At 41.0% G+C, this 25624-nt stretch overlaps 1 protein-coding gene across 3 annotated transcripts in view; it reads right to left on the reverse strand.

Annotated features, from left to right (window-relative positions):
• The window catches only part of EPSTI1 (epithelial stromal interaction 1), a 102231-nt gene that overhangs the window by 55770 nt on the left and 20837 nt on the right, over positions 1 to 25624 (reverse strand). For all 3 annotated transcript variants that reach the window (XM_004054437.5, XM_055360063.2, XM_063697306.1), the window contains exons 2-6: positions 24484 to 24542; positions 22979 to 23062; positions 19613 to 19686; positions 18802 to 18885; positions 9484 to 9557 (exon numbers count right to left, since the gene is read on the reverse strand). In XM_004054437.5, coding sequence (XP_004054485.3) covers positions 9484 to 9557; positions 18802 to 18885; positions 19613 to 19686; positions 22979 to 23062; positions 24484 to 24542 — 375 coding nt within the window. The remainder of the gene's footprint in view (positions 1 to 9483; positions 9558 to 18801; positions 18886 to 19612; positions 19687 to 22978; positions 23063 to 24483; positions 24543 to 25624) is intronic.

Consider the following 25624-nt stretch of genomic DNA (forward strand, 5'->3'; position numbering starts at 1 on the left):
TTGAACAATGAGAACACATGGACACAGGGAGGGGAACATCACACACCAGGGCCTGTAATGGGGTGGGGGGCTAGGGGAGGGATAGCATTAGGAGAAATACCTAACATAGATGACGAATTGATGGGTGCAGCAAACCACCGTGGCACGTGTATACCTATGTAACAAACCTGCACGTTCTTCACATGTATCCCAGAAATTAAAGTATGATAAAAAATAAAAATAAAAAACTGGCCTGGCACTCACAGCTAGGCCTTGGTGTTCTCCTGTTGAAAGTAACCAATGTTACATAATGTCAATATCAGAAAAGGTCACTGTGACTATAATAGCTCATAACAAAAACAAGATCACTCTATAACATGTCTGAACACAGAAAAATACATGGACCTTATACAAACTATAATAGTGACCAAAGATCCCAAAATTATGGCTAATATGACTGACTTCTGCTTCTTTATCAATTACAGCATGAGTCTCACTCTGGTCTTCCTTCCTTCTAGATGGAATTGATTAAGACACCTCATCATAGACCTACCCCTGCTTCCTGATAAGATCCAATTCAGAGCAAAGCTCTGCTTCCTTAAATCTTCCCCTAAATCACCTACGTATTAGTCTGTTCTCACACTGCTAATAAAGACATGCCCGAGACTGGGTAACTTACAAAGAAAAAGAGGTTTAATTGACTCACAGTTCCACATGGCTCGGGAGGCCTCACAATCATGGCAAAAAGTGAAGGAGGAGCAAAGACACATCTTACACGGCGGCAGGCAAGAAACAGTGGGTGCAGGGGAACCGCCCTTTATAAAACCACCAGATCTCATGAGATGTATTCAGTATCACAAGAACAGCAATGGGAAAGACCCACCCCCACGATTCAATTACCTCCGGCCAAGTCCCTCCCACAACACATGGGAATTATGGGAGCTACAATTCAAGATGAGATTTGGATGGGGACACAGCCAAACCACATCAACCTGACACAGACCCAAATGCTATAAGTCCTTTCTGACATCTAAGATGGCCCATGGTTCCCCATGGTGTGGCTAAGGAGTCTGGAATTCATTTTATAGGCAGTAGGAATAGGAGATAATCAAATCTGTTTGACCAGTAGAGTGACATGACTAAAGCTATGTTTCAGAAAACTAAACTTGACAAAACGTGTAAGACAATGAAGAGACTGGTTGCAAAGATAGTAACAAACTCATTGCAGTAGTCCAGGGGATGACAAGAAATCACAAAAGACACAGGCCATGATTCAAGTGGCATGTGATAATACTGACATCAGGGCAGTGGCAGTGGGAATGAAAATGAGGTAACATACACCAGGATATCTGCAGGGAGAATTGATAGTGGGTAGAGATTGTGATATGGTTTTAACCATCAACATAATTTTACATTCAATAGGTAGGAATTCCTCTGACCAGATTTTTCATAAGCTGTTCAGTCTTATTCTGAACAAAATAGATATGAGATTTTTGTATCTATAAGTTCACTTTATTAGCATAAGATAGAAAGTTATGAATAGGATGACTTTCTATTCACCTTACCTGGATTATAAAATTCAAGGCTGGATTTAAGCCTACCATATGGATAAGGGATCAACTGAGCCCTTAAGTGTCTTTCAGAAGCTCCCATGAAGGGCATTAGAAGTTTTGTGAGCATATTGGAAGGCAAACTTGGTGCCTACGTGTGCATATTCAGCTGACTTGCCTGGATTCTCAGCTCTAGGAGACTAAAATAGATGAAGATGTGCCCTATAGGAACTAATCACACTATTATTCATATGGAAGTAAAAAAGATGCATGGTTTCAATGGCAAAAATGAAGAAAACTTTCCAATATTAAAATCAACAGGCTGAGCTCAAGGTGGTGCAAGGTAATTTAGAAATAGGAAGACCCTATTTTGGAATGGGCTTGGTTCCAAGAGCTTTTCCAACTGAGGTTTTTAGAACTGAGCCCCTTCTCCCCTAGAAACAATGTTGGAAATTGTACGTAGGAATAGAGTGCAGCCAGGAGAGGTCACAAAAGCCCACCTACCCTACAGTAAGTTTAATTACGGTACTAATCCATGTTGGGCCTGGGAAGAGGAGGTCATTCATATATGCTGATCCCAGAGAAAGCAGACACATTTCCTCGCTTTACTTTTGCCTATTCTAGCAAAATCCAGATATTGGTAGGAAGAAATAGAAGTCAACTGCCCAAGTCTTTCTCTCTGAGCTGTCTGTCCCACCCTCTCCAATAGTCCTCTCCACAGGTAGCCTGTGTTTCTACAGTGCTTACCACCCCTATGTACTTTGAAGGTCAGGAATATCTGAGCACCGTCTCCTGTCAGAACAGCAGCGGTATTAGAATCTCATAGGAGCACAAACCCTATTGTGAACTGCACATGTGAAGGATCTGGGTTACATGCTCCTTATGAGAATCCAACTAATGCCTGATGATCTGAGGTGGAATGGTTTCATCCCAAAACCATCCCCCTTGCCCCATTCATGGAAAAATTGCCTTCCACAAAGCCAGTTCCCTGTGCCAAAAAGGTTGGGGACCACTGCTTTATATACACTATAAACACAGATAAGTAAAACACTACTCACAGATGTAAGGGACAATGGTTACTCTTGCCTCACTACAGGCACACGGGCATAGATTCTTTCCACTTCCCCCTCCTCCCTCCTCCCCTGAAACACAATGTTGTATTACTCAAGAGGTGGTTTGGCCAGTCCCCACTAAAAACAACATTTCATATGAATTTCAACAAAAAGATATTCACAAAATGTGTTATTTTATTACCTGTACTTTTAACACATATCAGGCACTTCAGAACATCTAGAAGAAAGCCCAGACATTTCAAAAAAAAAAGTACTTAGTATTGCCAACCATGTATACAGTAGTGAGGAATAAAATACACACACAAAGCGATGGTTAAAATATGAAAATGTCTCCTAAATATGATCAGTCTAGCATGGAGCCTTCTTTTCCTCCTTCTCAGGTCTTCCACCCCAAGTCCTCTTATCCACTGAACAAACTTGGACATGTCATCCCTGATGTCACTTCCAGAGGTGATCTCACAAATCCATTTCAAAAAGTCATCCCAGAAGACATTTTATATGATTTTTTTAAGAGGTGAGCATTTGCAAGATGTGTGATTTTATGACTCTTTTATAATTTGGCAAAGCCTATTTACATCTAGAAGGGCTAGATGTAGCAAGTGTTCTTTTAAAACTTTGGGGAGGTCAGTTGAGAGCAGTTTTTCCTATGACGTACACAGATCTTCTACATAGGACCAGTACATTTTTCCAAAGACCAGTGGGCCTTTCCGTTGCCCAAATATGGCTTATCTCCTACTGTTTCTCTTCTGATATGAAGGTATGGTAGATGGGAGATCAACCCCGCCTGGTGGCTTCTAGCAGTTTCACCCGTCAGGGCTCTGCTCACCTTCTGGACCGTTAAGGCCTTGGTCCATTGTCATCAATAACGAGGCAGGCCTCACCCAACTTGGACAGAGTGGTCACCCCAGGCCCCGGTCCTGCTGGGTTTCAGGCCAACAGAGGTGGCGGAGTTGGGTCCGTCTGCAGACCCACCTTCCAGGCCTCACACCACAGCGCTCTCCACGGTGTTCCCGCAGCTGCCAGGTTTCCCACCCTGCACACCGGCGCCACCCAAAGCGGCTGCATCCTGAAGGCTTCATCTAGGCCAGGCAGGGTTAGGCCGGGAGGCCCAGCAGCCAGCTGGGTCTGGGCTCAGAGAGGCGGCTGCCTGATGGTCAAAGAGGTGGAGTGGAGAGAGGGGTCCTCCTCTGCATCAAGGCCTGGGCCCTGCCGGTGCACAGCCATGGCAAGGGCTCCAGGTGCCTGCAGAGCAGAGGCTTGCTTGTCCTTGGACCCCAGCTTTCCTGGGAGGGCCATAGGGGAAGTGGCCATGCTTCACTTCTCACCAAGCTCTCTGCAGGAACTCCAGAGTGGCTTGTTTTTTTGTTGTTGTTTGTTTGTTTTTTGTGTTTTTGTTTTTGTTTTTTTTCGGTGAGACAAGGTCTCGTTCTGTTGCTCAGGCTAGAGTGCAGTGGCGGCATGACCATAGATCACTGTAACCTCAAATTCCTGGGCTCAAGAGATCCTCCCACCTCAGCTTCCCAAGGAGCTGGGACTACAGGCATGCACCACCACTCCCAGCAAATTTTTGTATTTTTTGTAGAGATGAGATCTCCCTATGTTGCCCAAGCTGGTCTTGAACTGCTGACCTCAGGTAATCCACCTACCTTGGCCTCCCAAAGTGCTGGGATTACAGGCGTGAGCCACAGCACCCAGCCTCATAGCAGCTTCTTATTACTTTATTTGATTAAAAGAACAAAGCACTTTGTATTTTAAAACCATATGAATATATAATCTGTTACATTTAATGTGTAAACAAGAGATAAAATCCCAAGCCCCCCAACAGACTTAATGGATTCCCTTGTAGCCACGTGGATTCCAAAACGAAAAACTAAATGCCAAATTCTAAATGCCCCCTCCCTTTTGGAGTTTAGGCACAACTAACCAGCACATTAAAATAGACGTCATAGACTGCCCTAACAGACTCTTTGTGGCAATAAGATAACAAATTCCAACCTGACTCCGGTACAGCATCACATGACAGATAGCAGACCCTGAAGGAAATAAAAATTTTTTACCCCAAAATATATTTCTTTGGCATATTTTGAAATGGCCCTGTAAAGCTGTCTTTTGTGGGGAAAATTTGCATATGTAGAGACACTCTTACCCCTTCCAGGTCTTCCCCAGATCAAGGAGAGATAAGTGAGAATCTGTTATCTTTAAGGGTTGAAAAGAGAGGCTTTGGCCCAGGCACGTGGCTCACGCCTGTAATCCCAGCACTTTGGGAGGCCGAGGCAGGTGGATCACATGAGGTCAGGAGTTCAAGACCAGCCTGGCCAATATGGTGAAACCCCTTCTCTACTATAAATACAAAACATTAGCTGGGCATGGTGTTGCATGCCTATAGCCCCAGCTACTGGGAAGGCTGAGGCGGGAGAAATCGCCTGAACCCAGGAGGCAGCAGTTGCAGTGAGCTGAGATTGAGCCACTGCACTCCAGCCTGGGCAACAGAACAAGACTCCGTGTCAAAAAAAAAAAAAAAAAAAAAAAAGAAAAGAAAAGAGAGACTTTTCTTTTTTGGTCATCAAGTGGCTGTTACACATGAATTTTAAATTGTTAATGTTTAAAATGTAGCCAATTCTTATATCTCGAGAAAATTCTTAAAAGAACACTTTTTCCTAATACCCGCACACAAAATGAATCTGTCCTGCTTCACTCACATTCCTACCCTAGCTGAAATTCAAACCTCTCTTAACACTCATCCAAAAAAACACAATTGGAAAGATGACTACACCCCGCCCCCACCACCAACAAATTACCAATTAAAATTTTAAATGCTGAGATTTATTTTACCCAATGTTTTAAAGAACCTAAATCATAAAATCCTATCATTGTTTTTTAAAAAAGGCTTATCAACTGTTACTTCACATCTTCCATCTAATAGAAAAGTCCACCCAAAGGTATCACACATGAATTTTTATAAGTAGTAAATAATTACAGAGACTAAAAATAACCTTGAAAGTTAGACCAAGGCTAACTGCCGATTTCTACCCTCTGTTTTCAGGCTCAAGAATCCTAAAACTAATTCTAAATTATGAAATTGGAGTCTGTCCCCAGCCAGAGTAGCAGACTTAATGCACCATTAATCTGTTCTGCTCTCAGCTGCTCGTTGAAACAGTCACAGTCATTCGATTTTTAGGGAAAAGACAGTACTGCAAAAGTACATTCCAGAGGTCTTTTCATAAAAACCATCCTGTGTGCTCCATCTGCATGTGCAATCTGCTTGTGTATTTTCAGCCAGCTTGCACGGGCAGATTAATGCGTACAATTAGAAAGCAACCTCACAGGCATTCGATAAACTGCCTTCATTATTACACTCAGGAGAGTCCCTTTGGATGTCAATAAAAGCCTAGTTTTCTGCCTGTTAGCTAAATAATTGACAACACTAAAAATAATCAGAAGCAAATGAACGAAGTCAAGAACAAGGTGTTAAGAAAGAGCACATTAAGATTCTCATGGTGGTGCCCCAGGTTGCTATCATGAGCTTTATCTCCAGCAACTTGGATTTATAGTCCGCTCAAGTCCATGGTTGCCCTCTCTACAGAAAAAAAAATACCATTCCTGGTTTGCTGTATGAATCACACATTGCAGCATGGTGAAACTAGCAAAGTATTGACTGGTTTGAGAGAATTTCTTATGTATGTTTCTATTTTATGTTCCTTCATTTAACAGTTTCAGGAGAATCTAATTTGGGAGGTAGGGGTAGGCAGTCTGGTTGGTCTGGCAAAACCTTTGTGCTGTTAAAAATCCAAAGAGGTGGCTGGGTGCAGTGGCTCACACTTGTAATCCCAGAGCTTTGGGAGGCCAAGGCGGGTGGATCACTGGAGGTCAGGAGTGAGACTACCCTGGCCAACATGGTGAAACCCTATCTCTACTAAAAATATAAAAATTCACTGGGTGTGGTGGCATGCACCTGTAATCCCAGCTACTTGGGAGGCTGAGGCTGGAGAATCGCTTGAACCCAGGAGGCAGAGGTTACAGTGAGCCAAGATCAAGCCATTGCACTCCAGCCTGAGTAACAGAGCAAGACTCCGTTTCCAAAAAAAAAAAAAAAAAAAAAAATCCAAAGCACTTTCCTAGACATTTTTTCCACCATACACTGATTCTAAGGAGGTATGACAAAAACTTGTCATATAGACGATCCATCTTTTATAAATCTCTTTTATATTTCTAACTACATACTTGCTGTTTATTTCATGAGTTATTGGTCTTTTAATTTCAAAAGTAATTCAAAACATAATACTATTTCAAAGAAGAACCTCACACATATACCTCTTCTTGTGTTTCTCAATAGGCTTTAAAAATCAATTTGAGATACTTCTCAATTTTAGCCAAACTCTGTTTTTCCTGGTTAACTGGGACTTTTACAATAAGCAGAAGAAAGAGCAGGAGTGAAATGTGTGTGTAATTGAATTCAGCTCCACTGATAGCAGGCCAGGTGGCTGAGGGCAAACTTCTTTTTTCTTTACAGAAAAAGGGTGATTGATTTTCTGTATTTAGTAAAACACAAACTCAAGAAGCTGGAACTATAAAAGAAAGGAGGTTGGACGCACAACTTCTAATGTCTTTTAAAACTTCAAGAATCTCTTACCCTTTACTTTGCCATATTTAGAACTCTCCAGAGAATGAACCCATTCAAGTATCCAGTCCTGTGCCCAAGGCCCCTCACTGTTAAGTAGGTCTTTCCTCTTCCAATGTAAAACTAGTATGCCACAAGACAATGACATTTGTTCTCATTTGTGACTCTAGGCTACTAAAGTTGAGAGGTGAAGCCAGCTGGACTTCTGGATCAGGTGGGGACTTGGAGAACTTTTCTGTCTTACAAGAGGATTGTAAAATGCACCAATCAGCACTCTGTAGCTAGGATTGTAAAACGCACCAATCAGCGCTCTGTGGCTAGTAAGAGGTTTGTAAAATGCACCAATCAGTGCTCTGTGACTAGCTAGAGGTTTGTAAAATGGACCAATCAGCACTCTGTAAAATGGACCAATCAGCACTCTATAAAATGGACCAATCAACAGGATGTGGGTGGAGAAAAATAAGGGAATAAAAGCTGGCCACCCCAGCCAGCAGCGGCAACCTGTTTGGGTCCCCTTCCATGCTGTGAAAGCTTTGTTCTTTCACTCTCCACAATAAATCTTGCTGCTGCTCACTCTTTGGGTCTGTGCCACCTTTAAGAGCTGTAACACTCACCGCAAAGGTCCACGGCTTCATTCTTGAAGTGAGCGAGTCCAAGAACCCACCAGAAGGAACCAACTCCAGACACAAAGCCACCAGCCCAGCCCCTAATCTCTCTCAACTCTTCAGGCTGAGCCTGGAAATCAATTCTCATTCATTCTCTACCCATGAAAGGAGAGGCAATGATACATTCACAGTCTTCATCTGGTGCCTCCCTGCCACCATATCTTTCTGCAAGACAGACAGTTTCTCCTGGTACTTAGCTCCTCAGCTTCCCACCAGCTCCTCACTCAAATGCCGCCTTTAGAAGAAGAGTTGGGAGAGACAGGCTAAGGATTCTGTGATGAAAATGAGAGTGATGCTCCTTTTAGCTAAGGAGGATGACATCACTTACCAACACTTTCATCCTACCCCATCCCATCTCCCATCTATTTTCTGGCCTGGGTAGCAGAAACACAGTACCTAACTCGCTAAGGAGCAAAGCAGAGGGTTGAGAAATGTCTCTTCCATTCCTGCTTCTGAATCTTAAAGCAAGAAGGAGCTGCTTATGATAGAGGCAGGATAATTTTAGTGGCATGAGAAATCAGAAGATACTGTGCTTAGAGGGGGAATATGTTGGAGGGTGTCACAAATATGCTCACCCCAACATCAGAGTGATCTTAAATTCTGCAAACAAGGAACAACAATGGAGCGAGAGAACAGGCGGCAGGCAGTGAATATTTCATATGAAAGTGGAGGGCCCATTACTGGTTCTGGTGGGACCAGAAATTTGTGTACAGCCTCCATAAAATAAAAGTTATATGATCCTATTCAACAAGGACCTCTGTAAGAAGGATCGTTTCAATTTTATGTCATTTACATATTTGATTTAATTCTTGCAAATGGCCTATAAGATATTATCTGTATTTAAGAAAAAAAAAAAAAACACTGACATTCAAAGAGTTTTAGCAAGAGCTAGGACTTTGAATCCAGATCTGCTTGGTTCTATTTCTACCACATTTAGAATTAATGTAGGGCCAGAAATAGGATTCTTTGGTTTTGTCTTTTAATCAATGTGCAGGTAACCTGGCTACCAAGAGTTAGGACATGAGCTTATCCTTAAAGCCTACATAACAAAGTAGATTACGTTATAAAGCACGTAGTAGTTGCCCTATATCTGTTAGCTGCTGTTGTTCACAAATCATACTGCAAATTACCTTGGTGTATGACCACCAGTTGAGACTTTTGCCAATAACTACTAAATGATTTCTCAATTCTTGTCTAGAAAAAAACACAAGTGTATAGTGGTCCTCAGTCCATCAGATAAATCCCTGGTCAGTTTAGACGCTGCTTAGGCACTTCAGTGCAAACACCCTATTCCTTATATTGGTATCCTGGACGTCAACATAAGCAGAAGTACCTTGGATCACCAAAGGATCAAGTCTTCCAAGTTATTTATAATGGGGAATTTCTCGAATTTAGTGTTATTGACTACTAAAGGATACTTTGGTGAGTAGACATGTCTCTCCCACCTTACTTGCGTGGTGACAGAGTTCAATTACATAATTAATACAACAGCCAATAATCCAATACCAGGTGTTTTGACAAGTTACCATCATCTGAATTTAAAACCTCTATGAACAATCCGCCTATAAAGGCACGAAGTTCTGAAAACATTAACTTACTATTGCTGATGCTCTCTAAATGCTTCTCTTCTAAGGTTTTCTTGAAGCCTTTTTTTCTCCTCCAGTTTATTGCTCTGAAATTGCAAATATCAAAACATAACTTATTAAAGATGCTTTAAGCAGAGTCATGATGCTAAAGTTACCCAAGGTCCAAAATCCTAAGGTTCAACTGGCCTTGATAGTCTAATACAGTATCCTGCTAGAGGCTCCAAGATGGTACTCCCTGTCAGACCCATGGGCACTGCACTGAAAGCCAGGAGCTCCAAGTTCTTTCCACAGCTCCCCTCTCCCAACTTGATTGGTATAATCACAGAACCAGCATTTTGCGTTTTTATTCTTTAGTTCAAATGATAGCAACATTTATTTTTTAAGCAGAGCTTTCAAAATGTTTTAATGAAAACATGAAATTTCCATACCAAGTATGTTAAATTAAAATTATAATAAATGGTTAAACAGCTCATACAAAATTTATATATACACTCAAATTCTACTAAAGTATTCGAGAAGAGATTTTCAGTAAGACAACCCAACTCCCTTCTGACTTAGTATCAGATACTTAAAGCTGTTGAGGGACTGAACAGCACATGTCATAAAAAAAGCCATCCACTTGAATAGAAAATAGTTCTTTTTTTTAATTAGCTGTTTGGAGAGCCTGGAGATAAAGGCCTTCATATTTGATATTACTGTCACCATGGCTCTGGCATATTTTAATCCAATTTAAATAACCCAGGAATGTTTACTTTTTGCTCACCATGACACACTGTCATTTTTTAACTTGCTATGACCTATGAAAAACAAGTAAAATTCCTAGACAACAAATTTAATGGAGAGTTGAAACACATTCTACTATCCAGGAGGATCATGAAGTTTTAAATGAATCCAAGAGAGACAGTAAGGAGCTGGGGTTGCTTTAATAAAAATTGGATTTGCCCAGAAGAGGACCAGTGAAAGGAGAATAATGGAAATCATCACTTTCAAGCCCAAACATAAGTCTGGTTCCATCTTTCAAAGAAATGAAGAAACTGCTTGTATTGTTCATTTCCATGAAAGTCTTCGTTCACTCAAAACTAATTACTAGTCCCATTTTGAAAGGCAAAATGGATGATGATTTCAGTTTCAGAAAAAAACTAAAGGAAATTTACTACAGTCAAAGAAAATCAATTATAAGGCAAGCAACTGGATTATTAATGAAACACAGAATTGTAGGAGGCAGACTAATGGAAAATTGTAAAACCAAATAAACATGATTCTAGTCTAGGAAAAAATCCTGACTCATGAGCACAAAAGTGTTCAATTGTGAGGAGTTCCCTGCCCTCCAGGGTGGGGACTGGGGGGTTGTGGTGGATCTAAAAGGATGAAAGACAGCAAGTAAGCAGTAAGTGTTGATTAAACCAGTATTCAGAATGCTACTCAGAGAACAGTGAGAAAGCCAAAAACAGCTAGAGACAAAAGGCTGGATTCCTTTAGCAAGGTTAGAAATTGAGACCACTGATTTTAACCTTTTCGCTAATAGATTCCAACTCACAAACAGTCATACAGTAGCTAAATTTTATCCAACAAAAGTCTGTTTATGGCAGGGCGCGGTGACTCACGCCTGTAATCCCAGATCTTTGGGAGGCCGAGGCGGGCAGATCATCTGAGGTCAAGAGTTCAAGACCAGTCTGGCCAACACGGTGAAATCTCATCTCTACTAAAAATTTTAAAATTAGCCAGTCGTAGTGGCAGGCACCTGTAATCCAAGCTACTTGGGGGGCTGAGGTAGGAGAATCTCTTGAACTCGGGAGGCAGAGGTTGCGATGAGTCAAGATCGTGCCATTGCACTCCAGCCTGGGCGACAAGAGTGAAACTCCATCTCAGAAGAAAAAAAAAAAAGAAAAAAAAAAAGTTTGTTTATGCCTCAGCAGAAGTTGATAGTTGATGAAGAAGTATTTTGGGTGGGGGGAAAAAAGTAGTAGTAGTAGTATTTCTGGAGTAGTTGAAAAATTGTATTCAATCCCTATTCATATCAAATGCCTGTTATATGCTCGGTACCATGTTAGATGCTGGGAATACAGCTACGAACAGAGAAGTGCCCATTCTGGAAAATGTTACAGCCTCATTGGGGACACAGACAAAAAAGAAATGATGGCAGTATGCTAAACACATTAGGGGACAGCAGTTTGCAAATAACAGTAAGAATGCAGAAAAAGCACTTATATGGATTGTCAGGAAATGCTCTCAAAAGTTCCACAGTAACTCAATGCCTACTTAATGTTAGACTCCATCCTGAGCACGAGAGCCAAGAAGTGGAATAACACTGGGAATGTGGTTTCTAACTCTGGGTAAGCTGCATGTTATGAGGGTGCTTCTTTCTATGGAGAGTGGACTCACAGCTTTCTTCATATTCCCCAAAGAGCTGATGACCAAATAAAAGGATAAATACCATGGCTCTAATGAGAGATAGAAATTCTATATCCAACCCAATCTTAAGCAAGAGTGTTTCAGGAGGAGGAGAAGGTAGGAACAGGGTTACTACACTCCATTATATGGGTTGTTCAGCCCATGGGGTCCCAGCAGGCGGGAGGGGAGTAGGAAAGGAAAAATAGAGCCAGTGTTCAGCTCACCAAGATTTGTACTGCAGCAATGTGGCTGCTTTAGCGCAGAGGAGGTGTCTTTTTCTGTGTCTCACAAAGGCACTATCTATCACCGGTCTGAGCACCCACAGAATTGACCGCCTGGATGGAGAATTGGTCTCTAATTTGCACAAAGGCAACCATGGGCTGGTAGTAACCCTGGACAGGAAAGGGGCATTCCCAGAACTTACGTTTTTAATATACAAAGGTACAAGAGAATATGTTAGCTCAAGGAAACCCAAGAAGCTCATGGATAAATTGAACAACGTTTGTAGAGAGAGGAGTAGAAGATAAGGTTGAGAAAGTAAGAAGGAATAATTATATAGGAATGTACGTGCCAAGTAAAGGAGTTTGGACTTTGTGAAACCCAACAGTAAGCCATTATATTAAGCAGGAAAGGAAGTGGCTCACTCTTATAGCAACATGGAGGTTAAACTGCAGCAAGGGCCACAAATACACGAGAACCCCTGGGGTGATTCTCACAGTAATCTAGGCCATAAATTACAAGCCCCAAGTTAAGTCAGCAGGTACAGGGAAGAGAGAAGAAAGGACAGTCTTCAGAAAAACTTAAGGGACAGAAATAATAGGAAGCATGATGATAGGGATATGGGATGAGTAAGAAAAGGAGGAAGAGTCTAAGATTACTATCATTTAAGAGCATCAGAATGAACATATGAGTTCAATTTTGAATTTATTGGATTTGAGGTATACTTGTGGAATATTTAGGGAGAAATATCAAGCATGCGGTAAAATACATGGTTCTGGAATTTAGAAATATGGTCTGGCCTGAAGATATGGACTGCAGAAATCAGTACAAACAATAACTAGATCATTAAATGTGGAATTTTTCATCTAAGGAGAGGGGGCCTAGGCCCAGCAGTATCAGAGGAGACCAAGGGATGGGATCTGGTAAGCATCAATAGTGGAAAAACAAGTACAAGGAAAGGATCCCAGGGACATTCAGGAGGGTGGAATTTGAAGGACAGAGTACTTAATAGTTAATTTTAAATTTTAATTTTATTTATGTATTTATTTATTTGAGACAAGGTCTTGCTCTGTCACCCAGGCTGCAGTGCAGTGGTGCCATCTGGGCTCACTGCAACCTCTGCCTCCCAGGTTCAAGTGATCCTCATGCCTCAGCCTCCTGAGTAACTGGGATTACAGGTATGTACCACCACACCTGGCTAATATATGTGTTTTTGTAGAGATGGGGTCTCACCATGTTTCCCAGGCTGCTCTTGAACTCCTGGGATCAAGCAATTGGCCCGCCTTAGCTCCCAAAGTGCTGGGATTGCAGGCATGAGCCACCACACCCAGCCTTAATATTTAATTTTACACAGAATAAAAATAAGTGAGGAATTTAAGAATCTTTACTGGGATCTTCTCTTTCTTTCTTTTTAAGAGCTGGGGTTTCACCTTGTTGCCCAGACTGGTCTCAGAGCCCTGGGCTCAAGCAATCCTTCTCTCTTGGCCTCCCAGTGTCCTGGGATTACAGGCATGAATCACTCCGCCCAGCTGGATTTTTCAGTTAAGAACACCGTTGGTGATCTTAGGTAGATTAGAACCAGAGAAGCATTAGAAAGAAAAGCCAAATTCAGCCCACCAACAAATGAGGAATCAGAGAAGGAAAGGAATCAGAGAAGGTAAGTTCTTAAGCTAGCTGATCCATACATCTCCGGGGGAACATTTTTTTTTAAATAGAGATTCTTTGGTTCAGGTGATTGTCCACAGACTGACATTTGGGAACCAAATATGGTAGAGGAGTCTTTCAAGAAGTTCGAACCATAATGCTTGGGACAGAGGAGTTGAAAGCAGACCACTATGTGGAAAATTTGTTTTTAAGGTGAGAGATCTGAGTAAGATTAAATCCTGAGAAAGAAAAACAAAAACAAAACAAACAACAAAACAAGAAAGTGAGAGGAGAAAGGGAGCTTAACTGATAGAGAAGCAAGGTCCCTGGGGAGACCGGAGGGAAGATGAAATGGTGAACACATGTGGAAGAATCCATGGTACCAATGAGGAAAAGGACCTTCTGATTCCTCCTGAGATAGGATGGGGGTAGGTGCAGCAAAGGGAGAGTAAGAAAAGAGAAAAATAAAGATACTTAAGGCTGGCGACCTTTATTTCCTATGAAGTGAGAGACAAGGTCACGTGCTGCAAATGAAAGGAGAGCATAAGAATATAAAGCCAGCAAGGATTTTGGTAGTTGGGTTTGGTTCCCAGTTACAAAGCAAAGAAAAAAAAATGCTGGGCATTGGGCATTGTGAAAGACCCAGCTGAGATCAAATCTCAGAAATGTAGTGTGGCAAAAGAAAAAACAAAAGTCACATATGTTTTTCTCTCCAGCAACTTCATTCATGTGGGTTTAGTAGAAATGAAATAATTGAACCCATCCAATTCATGCATAAAAATAATAATACTCTCTATGCCCGCCTTCCAAGAGGTTGATATAATAGATTCCAACGAGATAGTGTTAAAGCACTTCTTTACATTTATAATTAGGTTAGGGTACTTTACTGAGTGCTTACCAAGTGCTAGGTATTGTACTAAGGGCTGTGCATATATTGCATCCTCTAGTCCTACCAGTCTCACTATTACATTATTATACCCATTTTACAAATAAGATAAGTGAAGCACAGAAAAGCTATCAGCCTACACTCTTAGTACCACATGTTTATTTCAGAGATATTAACATTACAACATTATGGGGTTAATTAGTGAGATCCTATTACATTTCAATAACCAAAGGCTTAATGCTTCCACCAAGTCATCTACAAAGAAATGCATGATGTACGAACCACATTTCTCGGAAACACTGATGTTCCCTGAAAGTTTTCAGAAATGGAAATGTTTCCCAATTTATATAAACAACATTGAAATAATTTCCTCAATGTTGAGTTTACCCCTAAAATTGTTCTTAAACTGTTAGCCCTTGCTACTACTTGCTTCCTAGAAATAAGAAAGCAACAAGTGTGATTCCTTTAACATGTACCTGTATGCAGCTCTGCATCTAATATGCATAACTTATTTTCTACCAGTTAGTTCCTACTTCACCGTATAGCATTAAAACTAACTGTGCTTCTCAGTGTCTGCATAAAACACTGTGACTTCCAGTGCTTCAGATGACTTTCACAGCCATAGCTTACTGGAAAGAGCAAGGAAAGGGCTTGGAAGCCACTCAGATCTTTAGCTGGTTTCCTGAATTCTCTGAGGTTATGATACCAAGAGGTTGGGGAATCAAATGAAGTATAGTTGGTCCTCCTTGTCTGTGAGTTCCATATCTGCTGACTCAACCAACTTCAGATGGAAAATATTCAGGGGATGAGGAATAGATGGTTGCATCTATACTGAATATGTAAGACTATTTTCTTGTAATTATTCCTTAAACAATACAGTATAACAACTATTTACACAACATTTACATCATATTAGGTATTATAAATAACCTAGAGATGACTTAAAGCATACAGAAGGATGTACATATGCTATTGCAAATACTACTCCATTTTGTATAGGATTTTGGTATCCATTGTGTTGTGGGGGGAGGAGGAGGCAGCAACCAATCTCCCATGTCTAAAGGATGGCTGTATCTGGAAACTATACAATACCGTATATTATCTCAAACATATGTAGATCGAAGGCAGAATAAGATGAACCCAGGAAATTGAGAGAGTCTTTAAAATGGAGTTAGAAGATTTTCATATTTTAGGTTTGTGGGTATTATGAAAGTCTAGGAAAATAAAATTATTATTTATCATGTGATTATGGGGGGGAAATGTGATTTACTCCCATAGCACTAAATTTGGGTGAAATGCTTGCTGTGGGGAGTTAGGAAAACCTGTCTATTTATACTGAAAGAACCAGTGGCAAAACACTTGCATCTGGTAGACTGCTTTTTTACTCTAATGCTCTAATGTCTTAGAGACGTTGTCTCTGCTTTATAGATTTCTTGGAAAAGAAATTAATGCATCATTATAAAACCACATGAGTAGTATTAGTTTCCTATTGCTGCTATAATAAATTACCACAAAGTTAACAGCTTAAAACAATACAAATTTATTATCTTACAGCTCTGGAGGTCAGAAGTACAAAATGAGTCTCAATGGGCTAAAATCAAGGTGCCAGAAAGGCTGTGTTCCTTCTGGAGGCTCGAAGGAAAATAATCAGTTTCCTGGTCTTTTCCAGCTTCTAGAGGCTACCCACATTCCTGGGCTAATGGCCCCTTCCTACATCTTCAAAGCCAGCAGTGGTGGGCTGAGTCTTTCTCCTGGTATCATCTCTTCGTTCTCTATCTCCCTCTCCCAATTTTAAGGATCCCTGTGATTATACTGGGCACGTGGATATTGCAGGATACGCTCTCTATTTTAAGGTCAGTTGATTAGCAATCCTAATTCCACCTGTGACCTTAATCCCCTTACCCATGTAAGGAAACACGTTCCTAGGTTCCAGGGATAAAACGTGGACATCTTGGGGTGGAGCATTATTCTGCCCACTACATGAATTATAATCTATTTTTTAAATCAATAAATATCATACACACAATAGGCCAGCTATTTCCCCAAATCTTTGCTCTCCCTAGCCCTCTGAGGTTTGGCTTTAGAACGTGGGTGGTAGGGGAGGGTAAGAAAATACCTTTTTCATTTAGTGCTAAGCAGTGGTGTGCTGGTCAACATTTAATCAGGTCTAGCAGGTAGGAGGAGGAGGGGAAATTAATCTGTAGCATTTATTGATTTCCACATCGTAAATATTTTCCACCACAGTCAGTTTCAAACTGACAATGATGAAGCCAAGTAGCTCAAAAAAATCCTGAAAATGTGACAATGCTCACAGTACAAGGCAGTACAAGGAAGCTACAGAACATCACTAGAAGTATATATACTGTGACAGATTCTAGTCTAGGGAATGCAAGTTACATTCCTGAACTGAATACAACTCAAGTATACCAGTGCTGTCTCCAAATTTCCCTTTGTACCCATAGGATTAACTCTTCCTGGGCCCCACTGACATGACTGGATACTAAAGAGCTGCTTGACTTTCACAACTTTCTGTCTATTAAGGATCAAAAAACATGCACAAATGCTGGCAAGGAATCCAGTCTACTCTTCCCTCACTAAATGCTGCACACAGAGATGACGACCAATCAGAATGAGACCCAGTGTCCCCTGACTTCTTTTGGGAGAGAAGGAAATGAAGGGCAGAAGGGGACCAGCAGCCAGTGGGGGAAGACCAGAGACAAGGCTAGAGGCTCTTGGGTGGCAACAGGCTGCTTGGATTCTACTTGGCTCAGAGTTTACTGGGCAGCAGCCATTTGCCTGGGGAGGAGGGCAGCGTGTTTGCAGGCTGATGTCCATGTGTGTGTTTGCTGTGCATTTTAAAATATAAGTGCTCCATAAGCACAGCCATTATCACTTCCCTCGGCCATTTCCACACTGGCAATGTGAAATATGTCATTTCTAGATGGCTAATGTTCATTTTTCTTATCTGACACAAGCTACTAACTAGGCTCACATTTAACATGAAAAGCTACAGATTTATCTACAACAGGGAAGGCTAGGATCATGGTGACAGTGCAGGCCAATCAGCCAGAGAAATCACATCTGTGGAAGAACAAGGATGGGTCACCCCTTCTTTTGCAAGGTCATTTAAATTAATGCTCCTCGAGCTTTTATGTGCACAGGAATTACCTGAGGAGCTTGTTAAAATGCAGATTCTGATTCAGTAGGTCTGAGGTAGGGCTCAAGATTCTGGTCTTCTAACAAACTCCCAGATGATGCCAATGGTGCTTGTTCAAGGGCCATATTTTCAATGGGAAGGGTCTACAGATCAACTCTCTCTCCCCATCTCTCACATCCTGGCAAATTTATGCCAACAGAATTATAGTTATCATATTAGGAAAGGGAAAAACACTACTTTTAGACAATGTTTAAACAGTTTAGGCCAGGCATGGTGGCTCATTCCTGTAATCCCAGCACTTTGGGAGGCCAAGGCAGGTGGATCCCTTGAGCCCAAGAGTTCGAGACCAGCCTTGGCAACATGGTGAAACCCGGTCTCTACAAAAAATACAAAAAAAAAAAAAAAAAAAAAAAAAAATAGCTATAGTGGTATTAACCTGTAGTCCCAGCTACTCAGGAGGCTGAGGTGGGAGGATTGCCTGACCCCAGGAGACTGAGACTGCAGTGATCTGTGATCACACCACTGCACTCCAGCCTGCACAACAGAGTGAGACCCTGTCTCAAAAAAAAAGAAAGAAAACAGTTTCAACCACAAACATTTATGAATAGTGTACATTATTGACCCATGAAGAAATTAGCTGTAAATGACCCACACGCCAGCCAATTATGGGTATTAAATGACAACGAATAAATGATCTTTAGGACAAGAGGTTGCAATACAATAATTATTAAGGGTCTGCAAGCCTCTTCACCCTGTTCCTGGTGATGACTTAACAATTGTCTTTGTTCTACCTGAAATACAGGCTATGCTCCGTAAAGGGAGTGCCTCCTCTAAAATCACAAGACCTAAGCGTGAATCTTCCTTTGAAGGATAAAATGGAAGGAAAAAAAATTGGATGAGGAAAAGAAGAGTGGGGAATAGAAACAGAGAGAGAGAGAAAGATGGATAAATTTTTAAAGTTACTATAATAAAAATCTTCTACAACGAAACTATAATTGTTGATCAGCAAATGTGAACTAACCCTCCTCCTCACCTTCTCTCTCTGAATTGCCTTCATTTTTTGGAGTTCAGCTTCTTCAGCTTCCTTCTTGATTCTTACAGATTCTTCTCTTTTTAGCTAAATTGTATTGAAATTACAGAGAACAAAAACAGTTACCATTTTTCAGTCTGAACTGTGGAACACAAAATTATGATGAAAGGCAAATTACAGTATTGTTTGTGCTATACCTCACCATGATTATAGGTTGTTACTTCAAGCTACTTAGATCACAGAGAATGGCCGGGCTACGTCTTCTGCCCGTGAAATTTCTGTCTTTGTGTTTCTTCCTTGGTCTGTCTCTTTTTCAATGTCTCTGTCTTTGTCTATCTCTGTCTCTCTCTGTGTGTATGTGTGTGTGGTGTGTGTGTGTATTGGGGAGGGAAAAGGGAAAATAATTTTTCCTGATTACAAAACTCAGTGTTCATTGTAAAAATCGCTGGGAATCTTAAATATTTTTTGTACTACTTCCATGACTGGCATGCAGTAAACAAATCCATATTCTTAGAACCAAAACATTCCAAACATAGTAGACTTTAAACTATAGTTAAACATAGTTAACTTAAATGAAAAAAATAATTCCCTTAATCAAGGGTCATGCTGAGTGATAAAGGGCTTAGGTAAGAATTGAAGGTATCCATCTCTTCACTTCTCACTTCCTGAGAGCTTTGATATTGAAAGCTGCCTTTTGCAACTGGTTGGAAGGTTTTATACTTTTGGCAAAGTTACTGTGTTATTTCACGGTTATTTGAAAGAGCTGGTACTCATATTCCTTACCAAAATTCAACTAAAAGAGATGAATTCTAACCTTTTGCTGGTATTTAGATTGCATCAGCTGGAGTTGTTGTTTCTGTCTGACTTCAGTTTCTGACTGGCTTCCACCTTAGGAAAAAAAAATCCATGAAGGTGAAACATAAATATTAAGCTGAAATGTCAGCCATCGAGGACTAATTAATACATAATAAATCTATAACATGAGTTCCCTTAACATTCTCATGCTCTTGCAAATAAGAACATAACCAGTTTTCCAAGAAGACCTTAAAGAAGGGGAATCACTTAGAAGAAAGAGCTGGATAGAAAGAGGAGGCCATATTTTTAAAACAAAAGAGCACTTTTACTAAGGTTTTTCAATCATGTAGGTATTAAAGTTTTCACTTGGATTGAAATCATACCTAAAGGTCTGTGCTAAACAGAAGAAATAGTGCCTGTCTTGGAAACTGTAGAATATTCCTCCTGCTTGAATATGACCATGCCCGAACCTAGTAAAGATGGTGATCAAAGGTGCTTCCATTGCTTTTCTTCTTCTAACTCTATTGCCTTATATTCAAGCAGCAAGGCTCAGGAGGTTCTCAGAGGTCTTGCCACTAGACAAGCATGTAGTCTTTATAACCCAGTTTCTAAAAATACAATGGGAATATTCTAGTTAGTAACTGATCATCAATCCATACTATTTGTTGTTCTTTCCTTATATAGTCAAAATAAAAATATGGATGTTAGATTATTTACCTGCTCTCTCTTAAACCTAAAAGAATTTGGGGCCAGAAATCCTGGCAGCTTGACAATCATCTAAGAATTGCCATTTAGGGAATTCTCAGTGTTTATGCAAGCTTGGTGTGCGTATTATAAAGATTCCTTCGAAATAATTCTCTGGTGCTTTGGTCACTAAAAGTGTCAGCTCTCTGAAAGATTCACTCTCACAGAAGATGCATTCAAACAATTTGTGTTCACTATAAATCTTATAATTGAACTGAGAAAGATACCATAGGGACTTTTCTTCTGAGATCTGAAAGATATATAAGGCCTGTTTGGTGTTGGCCCTTTGACTGCTATTGTGGGGGATGGGGGATGCTTCTTTCAAAACAGTAAGGAATGTTGACACTTAGTTCTCTAATGTTACAGCAACTTTTAGTATCTCCTGCAACCATTCCAATATTGTAAGGGGTAGAGAAATAGAGGAGGAGTTGAAAATTAGAAGAAATGGAGAGAGCCAGATGTCTAAGCATTTACAAGTTTTGTTCAAAACTCATCTCAAAGTTTAACACATTCTAGAATTTTCTTTTCTACCCCCAAGTCCCTCCCACACACACATACCTGACTAACCCTAGATAATGCATATAACAGGAAGTCAAAATGAGAATCCTGCTCATTTTCTGCTAAGGCTTCAAGACAACAGATGCCAAGCACTTCAAATTCCAAAGGGAGGTAACGGCCCCTCAAAGCAGGATCTGCAAGGAGGTAACTGAAACCTACCTTGGGGAACCTTAACTAACTTCAGCCTATAAAAGAGGTTGGTTAGGTCAAAGGGAGGCAGAAATCTGAGCAAAGATGTCATTCTGAATTCTATGTCTTCTGTTTTGAGGAAGGAGAAATCTTCACACCAGATGAGCAGGAGAAGTTTAATGAAAATCAGCTGGAGACCTCAACCTGCATTTTTTAAGAGTCTGAGGGTCTTATTGGATTCATGCCTAGAACAGTTAGAGCCTAAAGGTATAAGGCTGTTGTCCATTGGCCACTGAGATGAGTCCTCAAGAAGAGGTAGCTACATTACAAATGGCCCACATTCACAGTTTATGAAAAGAAAGAATGCACAAGTATTTCCTGTACTTTTAATGTGATTCTCATGAAAGAGAATGCCAACCTAAAGCCATCTAAAGGGACTTGCCTATGAGGGCCATGTCAAGAACAACGGAACCCTAAAAGGAGTCTACCAAGAGCCAACAGTGAGGCCAAGCCCTGCCGACAGGAGAGGAAATCGTCTGTATCACGGAAATCCAGGTGGGAGATGGGTGGCAGAGAGTGGGGGATGCTGAAAAACTCGAAGAATCCCAGGAAGAAGAATGAGCAGTCAGCGTAAACCTAGGCTCAAAGAAACAAGGATCACTGCATTACGAACCCCGACCTCTCTTATCTCCCTCCACTTCCCCCTTCAATCCTAGAAAGGTCAGAATCTGGGAACAGAGCCGTGAATAGAGAAAAGTCCAGCCACACCCTGTTCTACCTGCTGGATTCCTACCTGAAACAGGCCCGGGTTAGAGAAGGGGAGAAGCTCTCATCTCCATTAGTAACAGAATTTTGATCAGTACCTAAGACTGAACATTAATTACTGAAATGAGACTGTTTTAGGCCTAGAATTAGCTAGGTCACTCTACTGTTTGAGAGAGACCAAAAAGCTTTAATTTCTTACATCATCCAAAAAGCCTGAGAAAGACTGGTCTCGCATAGCCAATCTCAGGGGCCAAGCTAGGAAAGATTAAAGCTGTTTTCTGATTGTACCCTTCGAGTCTGGCTCATTTGCACAAAGGAGGCACTTGAGATTAGCCCTTTTCACGAAATACAGTGGGATGATGATAATATTACTATTACTTCCTCTCATTAAATAATTTCCAAATTAGATTATTTTTACCTATGTTCTTGGTGGGGGGCAGGGTGTGGGAAGGGAACTTCTCTAAAACTATCACAACCGTAAGTGGACCCTGACACAAGACATGCTTGTATTAACTAAATCTGTGGACACTGTGTGTCCAACCCTTTACATTTTCAGCTGCTGATAGAAGAGAAAGAGCAAAGAAAAGATGTGAATGATTCCCATTAGGTGGCATCCCCTCTGAATGATTCAAACACCGGCAAAGGCGGCCCAGACAATTCATCACACTGGCAGCACCTGCTCCAGAGGCCCAGAGGTCTCTATCTGTAGAATAAAAACACAGGTGATGTTTCTCTTATACCCACCACCGGGTTTCCAGCTCACTCTCATCTCCCTCTTGGAACTGACTCTCCACTCCTTTTCTTCAGATTAACATTTAATTGCCATGATTAATATGCTTGTGCCAGCATTTACTCCCATCCTGACTAGTGCTATGACAGGGCATATGCAGCGCCCCAGGTAAGCTTTTTCAGAGTCAATCATCTAAGAGGCTCTAAATTATTTGGCAATTAAGCCATCACTGTGTTCCCATAGAACTCTGGCATTACAGGTTTGCTACTTGCAGAAAATCAGAAAAAAAAAAATATATACACACACACACACACACACACACACATTAAATGCATTCCACCCAAGCAGCACAATGACCAAACTACAATGGACATTCACAGACAGACATATGCAAGCTGCTTACAGGATCCATAGGTGGCCGCGCCCTCCCTCATTCCGGCAGCGGCTGTGCTTGCTTACCTAGCCGTCTGGGCACCAGGTGAACTGGTTTAGCTCTGTTCTGCTCCTTCCACTTCTCCAGGTTGGCCAGCTCCTGCTCCGCAACTAAGCCAGGCGAGAAATATCAAATCGTCAATTATTAGTCTTCTAAAAGAAAACCAGTCCTTTCAAAGCATAAGAAACAACTATTAGAAGGCAATTAACTACATGTGAGCATGAGTGAACAAGGCTTTCAGGTTAGAAACACAATATTCAGCCCTGGGCCCGGCCCTGTGGCACATTCTCACCAAGAGTCAGCACAGAGGGTTCGAATTTGAAAAACCACCTGGGCTCCTACTAAAACAAAGAAGTATAGATTTTCCTACCATTCTGGCATTTTTAAAACTCTATATCGAGTTAATTTTTAAAGTTACCTATAGAAAATGTGTGCAAAACTAGAATATTTTCACGTCAATAAGAACTTTCCACACATAGGTAAACATATCCCCAGAGAATTCTGATGCCCATACTTGCTTTATCTTCAATGCTCCCAAGCTTACTGCGACTCTAGGGAATGAGGGCTCGGTGCCACAGGTGGAGACCCTTGCTCTGGTTTCAGGCACTCCAGACCACTGTGCAGAGTCCGCTTCCTGGGGAGCAGGGCTCATTTCCTAAATGTTCACTCTGCACGACAGCAGAGGGCGCCAGAGAGAAACTAGTTCTGTCACTCCAGCGCCTCCCCTTATCTCCTCATGAGACCTGTTTCAAATGTCCATTACTACAAGAACAAATTCTGAAACATTTCAAAATCCAGACCACATTGAGACTTAATCTCCTGTTGAGTATTTAAATCAAAAGCTTGTAAGCTACCAGAACTGCTGGCAGTTCCCATAGTCCCTGCATGGGTGTGATTGTCATATTCTGCACTGACCCCCTGTCCCACCCGGGGCTACATGTCCGGTGGACTCTTTAGAGAGCTTTTTCCCTTTTGTGCCTTTCTGTCCATCATTAGTCATGAAGTTAAATTTCCTACCAATCATCTAATAAAGGAGACCATCGAATTTCAGCATAGCCCCACAGCTGGACTTGAGCAAGCCTATAATTTCTTTGTGAACTAAATGAACTTTAGTTCTCTTCCACCTCTAAAGGATAATGCTATAACTTTAAATGGCAGCATTTATATTTACTGTACATCAATTAAACATGTTAGGTACACATTAAGTACAGAGAGCACAAAACCCAGTAAGATGTGGTCCCTAAACTCAAGGAGGTTTATTGGCAATAAGTGTAAAGTTGTTCAAGCCAACAGAAATCCAGGATCTACCATCATGTCATGAGTTCTGTTACTAATGTAGAGAAACAAACTTAGAAGTGTTAATAGTAGAATATTTTTAAAGGTATAATCAAAACTGATGTTTAAAAAAAAAAAACCTTGATAAGATTTGGTGAGTCTATATAAATGAGAAAATAAAAATACTTCACACCAAAACAAACCAATTGTAAAAAGAGAGAAGCATTCTGAATGTTAAATGAATGACTATACATACTTCTTTGTATCTCATTTCTCCGGTTGATATTTGGTGCTATCAAGGTGTATGCACTTGTGCTAAAAGGAAGAGAAAAAAAATGCTTATTACCATGAGAAACTACCAATGCATATAAGCCACCAGATATTTTTCCTTCTATTATACTGTATTTATGATCATTACCATCAAATAGGCACTATGAAAGATAATCTTCTTAAGACCCTGATCTGTTCTCTGGGACCTCACAATCTTGATGTCAAAGTAAAACAAAGGACATGGCCAAATATGAAAATATAAAGCATTCGACGAGTGACAAGTGACTAGTTGGTGTACTGTCCTTGTAGGGCTCCACCATTCCTCTAGGTGGTGCTTGTGAGTAAATTCCTTTAAGATTGCTTTAGATTGGCATTCTCTTCTGTGTGACCACACTGGGGTACGGGAAACATTGGTACATTTTTTGTTCCCACAGACTGATCCTAGAGGCCATTTGCAATGCAGCCACCTCCTCTTGATGATCTGAGTAACTAACTGGCTTTTAGGCTTTGACTTTTCTAGGCCTATGTCCACTGGTCTCTTCTCCTAGGGACACAGGTTGAGCATAATCAGGGGCTCGGAGAAGCAAGGAGTCATTTCAACCAGGCGGATCAGGGAAGACTTTTTAAGAAAAATATTCACCTCTGTGACACTAGGAAGCTGTTAAAATATTGTGAGCTTTTGAGGGCAGAGAGTGTGCTTGATTGATGTGTATTCCAAGCTCCTGGCACAGTGTCTGGCACAAAAACATTGGCTGCTTGATAAATGTGGGCTGAATTAAAACAAAATGATGCTACAGACCCAGCCTGTGAGTCTGTGTGGGGGTGGCTCTTTTTTGAGATGATGCATGTGATCCCACAAGAACATGAATACTCCGTTAAGCAAAAATATAGCACAGCAACAGACTGCAGCATACATGTAGGAACAGTTTTAAGAGAAATGCTGTGGATAAACACAACCAGCTTATAACTGTAGGATTTAAGGGAGGGGGGGGAACCCACCCAGATACTCTTGGAAGTCTCTCTCTTCTACCTGAATACACAATTTCAATTTCAAATCTTTGCAGATTAGCAAAGATTGAACTGTAGAGGCCAAAAGCACTGATCAACAGAAGCCATTTCCTTCCTTA

Source organism: Gorilla gorilla, chromosome 14 (assembly GCF_029281585.2).
Source record: "Gorilla gorilla gorilla isolate KB3781 chromosome 14, NHGRI_mGorGor1-v2.1_pri, whole genome shotgun sequence".
Lineage (NCBI taxonomy): Eukaryota > Metazoa > Chordata > Mammalia > Primates > Hominidae > Gorilla > Gorilla gorilla.